At 32.6% G+C, this 12144-nt stretch overlaps 1 protein-coding gene across 3 annotated transcripts in view; it reads left to right on the forward strand.

Moving 5' to 3' along the window:
• The window catches only part of KCNT2 (potassium sodium-activated channel subfamily T member 2), a 360405-nt gene that overhangs the window by 338895 nt on the left and 9366 nt on the right, over positions 1 to 12144 (forward strand). For all 3 annotated transcript variants that reach the window (XM_042976234.1, XM_042976237.1, XM_042976236.1), the window contains one exon: positions 11757 to 11841. In XM_042976234.1, the coding sequence (XP_042832168.1) occupies positions 11757 to 11841 (85 nt within the window). The remainder of the gene's footprint in view (positions 1 to 11756; positions 11842 to 12144) is intronic.

Below are 12144 nucleotides of genomic sequence, written 5' to 3' on the forward strand. Positions count from 1 at the left end.
AGAATATGTCTTATTTTTGATGGCCCAAACCTAACATTAAAGAAGACAAGAAGAAAGACTATTTAGAGACCACTATCTGTCTGCCACAGTAGATATTTTTTAAGAATTTTCATTGTGAAGGAAAGGTGAGAATACGGAGCTAACTGCATGGGAAAGTGGTGAGGGAAGAGAGACTGTTTTGAAGATCAGGGAGATGGGAGCATGTTTATTAAGATTGAGCCATTAGTGAAGAAGTTGGACATACAGGAAAAAGATCATAGTTGGAACGCTTAGCTTAGATATTTGGAAATGAGCTTAGATATTTCAAAATATTTGTTTTAAATGCAGTAAATTTGTAAGTATTTTGACAGGAAGGTGAGTAACATTTTATGTGATGTTACACAGTATACATTATGTGGCCAATATTATTTTCTAAATCTAAAAATTCAATTCTGGAACACATCTGACCCTATGGATTTGGGAGATGGAATTTGAGGACCTGTATATTTTGGGAAAATAGCTGAAGTGAAAAATCACAAATTCTGCTTGCTTTCCATTGAATTTTGGGGGGAAATTTCAATATAATTTTTAAAACTTCACCTCAAGGTTCATGGCACTGTATACTAGCTAGCCATGTGTTTTTAGGCCAAGTTACTATCTTCCTGAAAATCATGTTTTTTTAACCATCAAACAAGGATAATAAAGCTTTCCTAAAGGGATGTGGTATAAAATAATAAAATGTATGTGCAAAAAAAATAATCTGTAAACTATACGGCAAATATGAATAATTATAATTTTATGTTCATAACTAGCCTTATTCTTCAACAATATATTTAGAATGGCTCTCACACTCACAAAAAATTATTCTTTCCAACTATTGACAGATTCTTGATGATTAGCCACAGAATGGCACACACTATTAAGTATAAATTGGCAAGCAAGTCTTCCTAGTGTGACTGCTCCTACAGGTGCTAGCCGGTTTTGACATGGATTGTTGTAAGTTTCGTACTGTTACTAAAAGATGAAACCCCAAGGGAGGAAAAAAAAGAAATTCTTTTCAGTAACAAAGAGATAAATACTAGTTAGACACTGGCTTTTATTACATCTACCAGAAAGTCTTAGTTTCCTTCTAAAGTAAATTTATAATTGCCCAAAATAATGAACAGATTAGACAAAATATTGTTTTAACAGCCAATTTAGAGACTCAAGTGTTAATTATTCTCCTTCTTATGGGAAAGAAATAAGCAAAATTAATAAAAAAAGGACCGTTATTCCCACCCAAGTTACAATAGACGAGGCGGTGGTAGAAGGAGGAGGAGCAGTACTAAGAGGAAGAGTAGTAGTAATAATAGCAATCATGAATTTCTCATACTCTTTTATAAATCAACGATCATTTTTATATAAGCTTTTAACAAAAAATTTCCCAAAATCTTAATCCAAAAATCAGGTACCTAATTTAGTACAAAATTATTTGCAAATTTATCCTAAAAAAATTACCAAGAAAGGAAAAAGCTCCATAGATAGATATTTCTTATGGAATGTTTTGCAACATTTAGTACTTAGGAGGAATAATGTTAGTATCTGAAGTCACTGTAACAACTTCATCAACACTTTAGTATTTCAAAAGAAATTGATACTAAATTTTTGTTGTTTTTGAAATATATTATTTAACTTTTTCCAATACAAATGAATACAATAATATTGATATGTACAGTCAATATGTTCCTGGTATAGATTCCCAGAATATGGATGATTTTATGTTACTCTGTATTTCCAGAACTGATTCATTCTCATGAAGAGTCAGTCAGAAATAGAAGAATACATAGATGTGCTTGTTTTATGTTAATCTCATTGTACATACAGAATATTAATAGAAAAATATCAAACTCAATGCTTTTCTTAATAGATAAAGTAATGAAGCTTTCAAAGGGCATAATTGATGAGGTGATAATGATTTCTGGTAAATGAAAATATTTGAGCAATGAACTTTTCATATATCCCTAAATTGAAACTATACAGTTTTTCTTCATGGAGTTGTAACATGTCCTTCTCAGGACATTAATTTTTCAATAATATCAATATTTTTACATAATTTAACACTGCGGTCAACTTAATTGCACTTAAGTATACATATATTTTATCATTATGACTAGAAATTCAAATGCTGTGTTTTATGTGTGTGTAAGAAAAATGTGGCCAATATGACTAGTGGCCAATTTGAATAAACGAAATATTTTTTACCATTAAGAAAAACAGTCGGTTGAATGAACTTTTTACTCAGCATATTATTGACAGAGCAAAGAATGGCCACCTGAAAGCATTAAAACAACAAAAAGAAACTTCCAATTATGATGACCATTTATGCTGTCAATTTAAATAACTAGAAAAAATATAAATCAATAGCGTGCAGACACTTGAACAAAAGAAATCATAACTCCGTTTCCTGAAAAAAGAGAATCAGATGGACCCAAGAGATGGAGATGGACCCAAAATACAATATATATGCATTTATATGACCTTTTCCAGTAGAAAAATCAGTCAATAGAAACAGATCTAGAAAAGCATAAATACTAAAGTAGTTTTTACAGTATCGTTTATATGTTCAACATTGTAGAGGAAAACAGAAGTATGATAAGGAAAGAAACTGAAGATTAAAAGAGACCATACTGAATTTCCTAGAGGTCAGAATTTATGATGCAGTATTAAAAATGAGATGTATGCTGAGTGGCATTAACATCAGAGTATTGCAGAGGAAAATATCAATGAACATAAAGCCAAAGCAATAGACTATCCAAAATGCAGACTAGAGAGAGAGAGAGAGAGAAAAAAAAAACCTTGAAAAAATAGAATGTTACTTATGGTGCGACAGTATCGTGTAGTCATGTAATTGGTGTCTCAGAAGGAAAGAAGGGAATGGATATTTGAAGAAATAATGACCAAAATTTTTCCAAAGTTGATGAAAACTATTCAAGATCTGAAGTTCAATGAAGCTTGAGCAGTATAACAAATACAATAATGCCAAGACACGGTGTACAAAATTGCTGAAAGCCAATGATAGAAGACTTCAAAAGGAGCCTGAGGAAAAAGACATTTTATAAATGAAGAACAAATACACTTGAATCTTGAACAACACAGGTTTGAACTGTGCAGGTCTACTTATACATATATTGTGTTCAGTATACACATACAGTACTGTAAATTTATTTTTCTTATGATTTTCTTCAAAACATTTTTTCTCTAGCTTACTTTATTTCAAGAGTACAGTATATAATATCTATAACATACACATGTGTTAAGTGCCTTTATTTATTGGTTAGGCTTTTAGTCAATAGTAGGTTATCAGTAGTGAAGTTTGGGGGCAGTCATAGGTTACAAGCAGATTTTCTACTACATAGGGGGCTTGCAACCCTAACTCTTGCATTGTTCAAGGGTCAACTGTACAAGGATGACAGCAGACTTCTTGACAGAAACTTTGCAAGCCAAGACACAATAGAGAAACATCACTGGAGTACTGAAAAAAAAAATAGTGTACCTAAAACTTTAAATACAGTAAAAATATATTTGTAAAATAAAAGCAAATAAAGACTACTGTAGACAAACAAAAGCTGAGAGACTTTGTCAACAACAGATCTTCACAATGAAAATAAATGTTAAAGGAAGTTCTTAAGACAGAAGAGAATTGATGCCAGGTGAAAATTTAGATCTAAAAAGAAATGGTAGGAGTGCCTGGCTGGCTCAGTCAGAAGAAAATGTGCCTCTTGATCTTGGGGTTGTAGGGTCGTAGGTTCAAGCCCCATATTGGGCATAGAGATTACTAAAAAAATAAACTTTTTTTTAAAAGAAAGATAAAAATAAATGGTAACTATGGGAAAATATGAAATATATGTTTTACCTCATAAATTTTGTGTAAGGACAATGTACTATTTATAACAAACATTTTAAGGTTTATAGATTATATACAAGCAAACATGTATGGCAATAATAACTCAGATAATAGGAAGGGAGAAATATAACGTAGTCAGATTGTTATACTACATATGAAGTGGTATGTTATTTAAGCATAGCTACTGAGAAGTTAAAGCTGTACATTGTAAACCCTAGAGAAAGAAACAGCAAAGTACAGTACACCAGTGTTTGTTAAAAAAAAAGAAAAGAAAAAAGAAAGAAAGAAAAAGAAAAGAAAAAAGAAAAAGAAAGAAAAAAACAACCATCCTTGCTTGTTTGTATATTATCTATGACTACTTTTACTTTACAGTGTAAAAAGTTTAATAAATAAAACAGAGATCGTATAGCCTGAAAAGCCTGAAATATTTACTATCTAGCCCTTTACACGAAAACATTTGCCAAACTATGACCAGGAGAAAATAAAAATAATGAAATCAAAGAGATGTAACTAACAACCAATAGTGCAAATGAATTGGAATGATTATAAGAAGAAATTTTTAAAATCTTAAAAACACAACTAGGAAGAAGGTAAATTAAATCTAATTATATTGATATTTATATTAAATATAAATGAACTAAACATTTCAGTTAAAAAGCAGAAGTCATCAGATTAGATAAAAAAAGGCAGGGTCCAACTGTGTATTGTCTAAGAAATGCACCTAAAATTTAAAGAAACAAATAGGTTAAAAGTAAAAGCATAAAAAAATATATTTCTTGCAATCATAAATCCAAAGAAAATTGAGTGGCTATATAAATATTAAAGTAGATCCATGCCATACCATGGATGCTTGACATTATGCAAACGTTATGCAAAGAGGGGAAAAGCCATGCAGAAACACACTGCAGACTTCTAGAAAAGTGATTGTTTTTAGAAATAAGTGATTGCTAAGGGTTGGGGGAGTGAGAGGAACAACCGACAGCAAAGGGCAGGAGGGAGCTTTTTGGCATTATGGAAATGTTCTCTATCATAATTATGGTAGAGCTTGCATTACTGTATGTATTTGTCTAGACTCCTCGTGCACTTGGAATTAGTGAATTTCGTTTTTTGTTTAACAGCAAGTGTATGAGATAAAAGAACAGCAGTGATTATCCTAAGATAACTTAAAGAATGTTTAAAATCATATAAGAAGTTTAAAGTAAATTTAGTGTTACAAGTAAACCTATAACTACAGATGTGTGACCTCTATTCTGAAGACTGTATTTACATACTATACTGCTTCTCAGAAAATTGCTAAAAAGGTCTATGAAGGAAAGGACTTGGCCTATCTTTTCATTGCTCTGTCCTCTGATTTAGAATTGTAACTGGTCTAATCATAACCAGTTAACATTATTAAATGACTAAATTGAAGAACAAAATAATACATGTATGACAAATTATGATTATCAACTATCACAAAAGTGCCTCCTATAAGTCATATGGAAATAATACAGGACAGCTGCAAAATTGGAAACGTTATTTTTAGGTTGTGCAGATATTATGTTCAATACATTTTCTTCAGCCTCAGATATTGTTTCAGGTGAAGTATCTTTAAATTTAAAGCAGTGTGGTCAATTGTTAAAATGAAGAAAAAATACATAGTCTTTCCAAAATCTTTTAGATTTTCTGTGGTATATTTATTCTACTTTTTAAGACTATCAACTAGAGTCATAGTTTTAAATTTAGAAGTACTTCACCTGAAAACATACCTAACACATTTGAAAATGTAATTAATGTTCTACTTAAAAATAAGTGTACCTATACTCCTGACTTTGCAGACAACCTGTATCATTTTGACTGACATCACTTAATATAAAATATCTGCCGTCAGAGTATTTTGAAAGAAACGAGCATTTATTGAGCAGCTCCCATTCACCAGGGACACAAAATTACTCTGAATTACTCAGTACTTGGTGGGGGTGGGAGAAGGGCACATGCAGTGGAGAAAGCATTTTAACAAAACAAAACTGGGCTTTACACCATTGAAAAAATATGTTCTTACAAGTATTATTCACTTTTACTTCCATTATTTTTGTTTTTGAATACTCTATCAATTTCAAAAATAATGATAAAATAGGGTTTTGTGTTTTGGTCTTTTAATATTTATAAAAGATAATAGATTTTAAAAGGTTAGGAAACATTGCATACTGTATTTTAAAAGGAATATTGAGCCTAAAGTAATTAGTTTTGTGTCTGAAGCTAGTAAGTGATGGAGTGGCTCATGGCAGAGTTGGAACTGAACAATTTCTGAAACTTGGCTTTATATCATGCTGCTTATTTTACTAATTATTTCATCTGATCTTCATTTCTTAGTGGTTTATATGAAGGGAGGTTACAAAAGTCCTGATTTTTATCTTATGTATCATAAAATAGTTCTAAATTATTGGAAGGTAATGAAAATTGCTTAAAATAGAGGTAATTAAACAGAAAGATTCTTTTATCCTTATCTCTAACCTTTTTTTCCCCTTAGACTGGTAAGTTCAGTAAATTTGACAAAAGAGTTGTACTCATAAGCATAGCTTGGTATTAAACTAAAACAGATGAGCAAATTAAGTCAGCATTATAAAACTCGCCAGTTTTATAGTTGAATAACACATAATATGCTTAGAAGTGTAGAGGTGGGAAAAATGAAATCATCACTGGGTTATGCTACTACTGATTATTTGGATTATTGGACTATGTAGAAGAAATAAGCACTGTGCAACTGAGAGTATTTTCCTCAATGAGGTTTCTTGCAGTGACTGAAGAAAAACATATCCTCACTCTGATACATCAATTTCTTTGTCTTTGCTTTTTTCATCAGCATCCATATATGCTGTTGTATCTCTCCCATCTAGGACCATCTCAGTCTCTCCTTCCCTCCCTTATGCCTCCCATGTTTCCTACCCCTACTCTGTCCCCGCTTTTTCAGGCTCGCTATCCCCACTCTTTCAGGCTCGCTAGCTATCGTTTCCTCCCTTCTTTCAAATTTCCTTCATTTCCATTGCCCCCAGGATACCATCATCTTTCACCTGGGCTTCTGCACTGTGTATCTACTCTTCTTGAGACCAGACTTGAGGCCCTAACGTCCATTTCCCACAAAGCAGCCAAGGAACATAATATAGTCAATAGGAAATTAGATCATACCACTAAATCTTCCACCCTAATAGCCCTTCTTGGTTTCCCATTGCTTTTAGAATAAAATTCGAGCTTCTGATGAGCATCTATAAAGCCCTACGGGATCTGGTCCTAGCTTGACTTTTCAACATTGACCCCAGTTAATCTCCTTCTTGCTCACTTCAATCCAGGGCCTGTTTTCTGCAATTTAAACTCAACCATCTCAGTCTTTCCCATTGCTGTTCTCTTTGGACACTTTTTCCCCCCTGTATTTGTATGCTAACACCTTCATACTGCAATATCTATACAGTTATTGTTTATAGGTTATGAAATGATTTTGCCTGCACAATAATAATAGGAAACCTTTATGTAGCACTTAATATAAATCAGACACTGATTCTAAGAACTAAACATTTATATTAATATATGAATTTTACATTATATTAGTTATTCATTTATAATTTAATTCTAACATTAACCTAGGAGATAATACTATTTTTCGCCTCCCTTTTACAGGTGAGGAAATTGAGCACAAAAGATTAGAAGAAATTAAGTAATTTGCCTAAGGAGGCCTTAGCATGAGTAATTGAGAAAACTGGATTTCTGTCTTTCTCTTTTTAATTTTTACTTATTTTGAGAGACAGAGCACACAAGCAGGGGAGGAGCAAGAGAGAGAGAGGGAGACACAGAATCTGAAGCAGGCTCCAGGCTCAGAGCTGTCAGCACAGAGCCCAACACAGGGCTTGAACTCATGAGCTATGAGATCATGACCTTGAGCCCAAGTCAGACGCTCAACAGACTGAGCCACCTAGGTGGTCCGAGAAAGCTGGATTTCAACAGAGGCACTCTGGTTTTAGAATCTCTGTTCTTAACTGAGTCTCTTGATTTAAAATGTCTCTTTAGGGGAGCCTGGGTGGCTCAGTCTGTTAAGTGTCTGAATTTGGCTCAGGTCATGATCTTGCAGTTGGGGAGTTCCAGCCCGCATTGGGCTCTATGCTGACAGCTGAGAACCTGGAACCTGCTTCAGATTCTGTGTTTCCTTCTCTCTCAGCCCTTCCATCCCCCCGCCCCCCGCCTCTCACTCTGTCTCTCTCTCTCTCTCTCAAAAATAAACATTAAAAAAATAATAAAAAAAAAATAAATAATAAAATGTCTCTTTAATTATATAACACATAATGGATATGCTTTTGGAAATATTTAATGAAACGTACACAAATTATGTAGGATTTCAATTTCTTTCTGATCAAATTTCGTTCTCCTTATTTAAAAGTATTCTTAAAATACTTTAACAAGAAATATTTTGTAAGAGCAACAGGAGTATAAATCCATTTCCTTTCTAATGTGATCTATTTACTTGAAACACTCTAAGCAGAATATTTGCTATATGAAGATTGTGACTGAATAATTGCATATGCTAATTAATACAGCAAATTAAGTTTCTTGGTAAATACTACTGGAAATTTTAAAATATCTTTTAAATTTTTCAATATTCTAGTACATTTATTTTAAATTTTTGCAGGATAATTTTTCATTTATGATAATTTTATCAATGATGAAATAATTTCAATAAAACGATGCAAATGTAGAGTGATTTTTATTTTCTCAGGGTCAGATATTAGTTATCAGGAACACGCTGAATGTTCTCACAACAGATTTTCTTAGCAGATATTTTTCTGATAGGACATGGAATATTGATTCTGGTTCATGAAACATTTTAAAAAGCAAATTTATTAATTCACTAAATTTGTTGTAGTTTTGGTAAAGAGCCTTATTTAATCCACTGTGACTTTGCCACTACCAAAGAGGATGATTATAATAGGATCTTAAAGATCTAGGAGACCTACCACAGTTTCCCCATCAGAATTCAGAAATAACAAAAGAATAAATATAAGGAATGACCAATAGAGACAATAATTCCAGACTTGCAGCTGAAAAACTAGACCATTGAATGTGGTTTTGATATGTGGCCACAACAGGCTTTTAAAACCTTGCTTCCTAATTCTTAACCACAGAGTCACAAAGGGAAGGAGAATGAACTGCAGGACTTCCCAAAAAAGCAGCGTGACAGAGAAAAAGCAGACCAGAATTAACTCTACAGCAAGGCAGACATGAAAGAGAAAGAGAGAGTGGCTTTGAACTCAGCAACTTCTTTTAACTTCTTTTAACCTAACACTGAGGAGAAGTCAGCAAGGGGTGGATGAGGAAAGAAACCAGGAATGATGAGCTCTGATTGTGTTACCCATGCATGTCTTGATATAAATCATATGGGATTATGGAATTGAGCACATTAGCAAAACATTTCCTTTGATTTCTGGAGTGCATGGAAAAATGAAAATCTTCAAAATGATAAATAAGACTACTTGAGCAGAAAAAAATTAACACAATAGTTGTATCTATTGCTATAAAGTTCTCAGCTATCTACACAGTTTTTTCACTTATAACAGGCAAACCAAGTCACCAATATATCTTGACTTCATTCCAGGTGTTAAATGAGTACAACATTATTTTAATAGTCAACGAGAGAGGTTGGGGATTAACATGGACTGAGAAGTTATTTGTTAAAATTGTTTTACCTCTAATGCCATTGTTCAATAATATTCATTGTTTATATGAGAAATTTAATTAATGCCACTGTTTTACATAAGAAATTGAGTTAGACATAACCAAATAAGATGGAGATTTTCTGGTAGGCTGGTTACATTGTAGAGCATCATGTTTCAGTCTCCAGAATGTACTATCAGTATGTTCCTTTGTATAGCACCTGGGGAAATTCATACAAAAGGAAAGTTTCTCAAAAAGCATAGATAAATCAAAATTGCTTTTTATATAGAAAAAGGATCTCTGTCATCTCCTACCAGTACAAGATGTTTTGAATTGGAATTATACCTAATTTGAAATAAGCTCAACATCATATATTCATTGGATTTCCAAGCTCCAACTGGTTGAGTTAGCCATCTACCTGTAGGTATAATTGACAGGTTTGGCAAATAAAAAATACAGGATTCCCAGTTAAATTTGAATTTCAGGTAACAAATAAATGTTTTAGCATAAATATATCACAAACAATATTTGGGACACATGTGTGTCAAAAAATTATTAGTTTTTATCTGAAATTCAGATTTCACCAGGCAGTCTCTATTTGGCCTGACAATCCTATCCCTATGCCAGGATACAATTACTTGTGTCCACCCCAGAGACATGCAACCAAACATGTTCTTTTTTAAATATAAATGTTATGATTTTATTATTATAATGGTTTTATTGGCAAACTTATGGTGAGTTCGATTACATTGCAGTTTATTGTCCTTGTAAGATAAAGATGTTCATTTATAGACTTTAAAAGTAGGGCACATCTGCATATCAACTTGAACTATCATAACCAAAAATATTATTAAATTTTGCTCATTAGAGTGATAGGCTTCTAGTTAGAGGAATACAGTGGTAGACATTATTTTTTTAAAAATGATACATATTTTCCAGTGCAGGAAATTATTAGAGTCAAATATGTTGGCCTAAAAAAGACCTTTACTTGACGCATTTGAATATTGATATATCTCCATTGGTATGAAATACATTCTTAGAGTTTGGATCAAAATGCAAAACTTAGTACTTTTGTTCAGGAACCAAGCTTATCTGCAGCTGAAGTGGCTAGAAAGATATTGTGGCTCTAGAGAAGGATTTTGAGCAGTATCCTCACAGCCTAAAAATACTACCTTTGGGAGGATTGATGTTTACTGAAGTATGTGTCCACATGGCTTTACATTTACATCTTATCATAGCTTTGGCAGCTAGGAAATTGAGATCTCAAAGCTGTTTTATTTTTAAGTGCCCAATATAATGCAAGTTAGCTCTCCAAACTTGAAGGCTGACAATGTCTTCAGAGTGAATTGAAAAAAAATGAAAGAACGTAGCCTTTTATTTTAAAAATACATATTGTTTTAGAAGAAAAACAAATAATTTAGCAGTACACTTTCCTTGAAACTTAGTTAATTCTACAAGAATCTTTATATTTTGCAAAAACATATCAGGTATATCTTATAACAAAGTCAAACATATTTAGAACCTTCAACCTTTTTAGATACATTTCTATTGTGTTTTCTTTTTTTTTAATGTTCATTTGTTTACTTAGAACGTGAGAGCGGGGAGAGGGGCAGAGAGAGAGGGAGAGAGAAAATCCCAAGCAGGCTCTGCATTGTCATCGCAGAGCCCCTGACATGGTGCGCTGTCTCAAGAACCATGAGATCATAACCTGAGCCAAAATCAAGTGTTGGATGAACACTTAACTGAATGAGCCACCCAGGCACCCCTCTGTTGTGTTTTCTAAACAGAATGTCATCAGATGATTTTTCACAGAATTACCCATATGAATGTTCATATCTGGGATGGCTACCTATAACCACAATTAGTTTTTATAATGAATAAGACATAATAAACTAATAAACATTTTGTCTAACTATTTCTTTAATAGAAAGACTTTCAGTGTAATAGCTTAAAGAGGGTAGAATATAACTGTAGTTGTTCTGAACAGAATTAGATACTTTATTTTTATCACCTGTTGGAACAAAAAATGAGTACCTGTCAGATATTTCCAATGACAGTAATTTGAAAATAGTCAAAGTTATGTACACAATCATGCTGTGGGCAGAACTATAGCAAGCTCTCGTTGACAGCTATATGGTTTGAAGATTAGATGCTCTACAGTAATTCCTGTAATTTTCTGTCAGTAGTATAACAAACTTGGCATTTATTTATCTTCTAGATGAAATGAATGATCATCAAAGTACCCTCTCCTACATCCTGATTAACCCGTCTCCAGATACCAGGCTAGAGCTGAATGATGTTGTGTAAGTTGATCTCATATCTCACATAAGGCATTTATTTTTAGAAAACCAGTTAATTTATTTATTTTTATATTTTTGTTTTCACCATTATAGTCCCTTATTTCTTGTGTCATAAATGCTTAGAAACTCCAAGCCTAATTTTTGTGTTCAATAAACAAATGTATTTCATGTATTTCTATGTATTCTATGTATTATGTATTTTCTATACTATAAAAAAACATTGTAGAATGTAGAGGCATAAAAGAAGGAAAGAGCAGAAGAATTCTGTATTCTGTGAGCTCCTATATATTTGGAGAAATAAGAGAA

This window comes from Panthera tigris, chromosome F3, assembly GCF_018350195.1.
Source record: "Panthera tigris isolate Pti1 chromosome F3, P.tigris_Pti1_mat1.1, whole genome shotgun sequence".
Classification (NCBI taxonomy): Eukaryota; Metazoa; Chordata; class Mammalia; order Carnivora; family Felidae; genus Panthera; species Panthera tigris.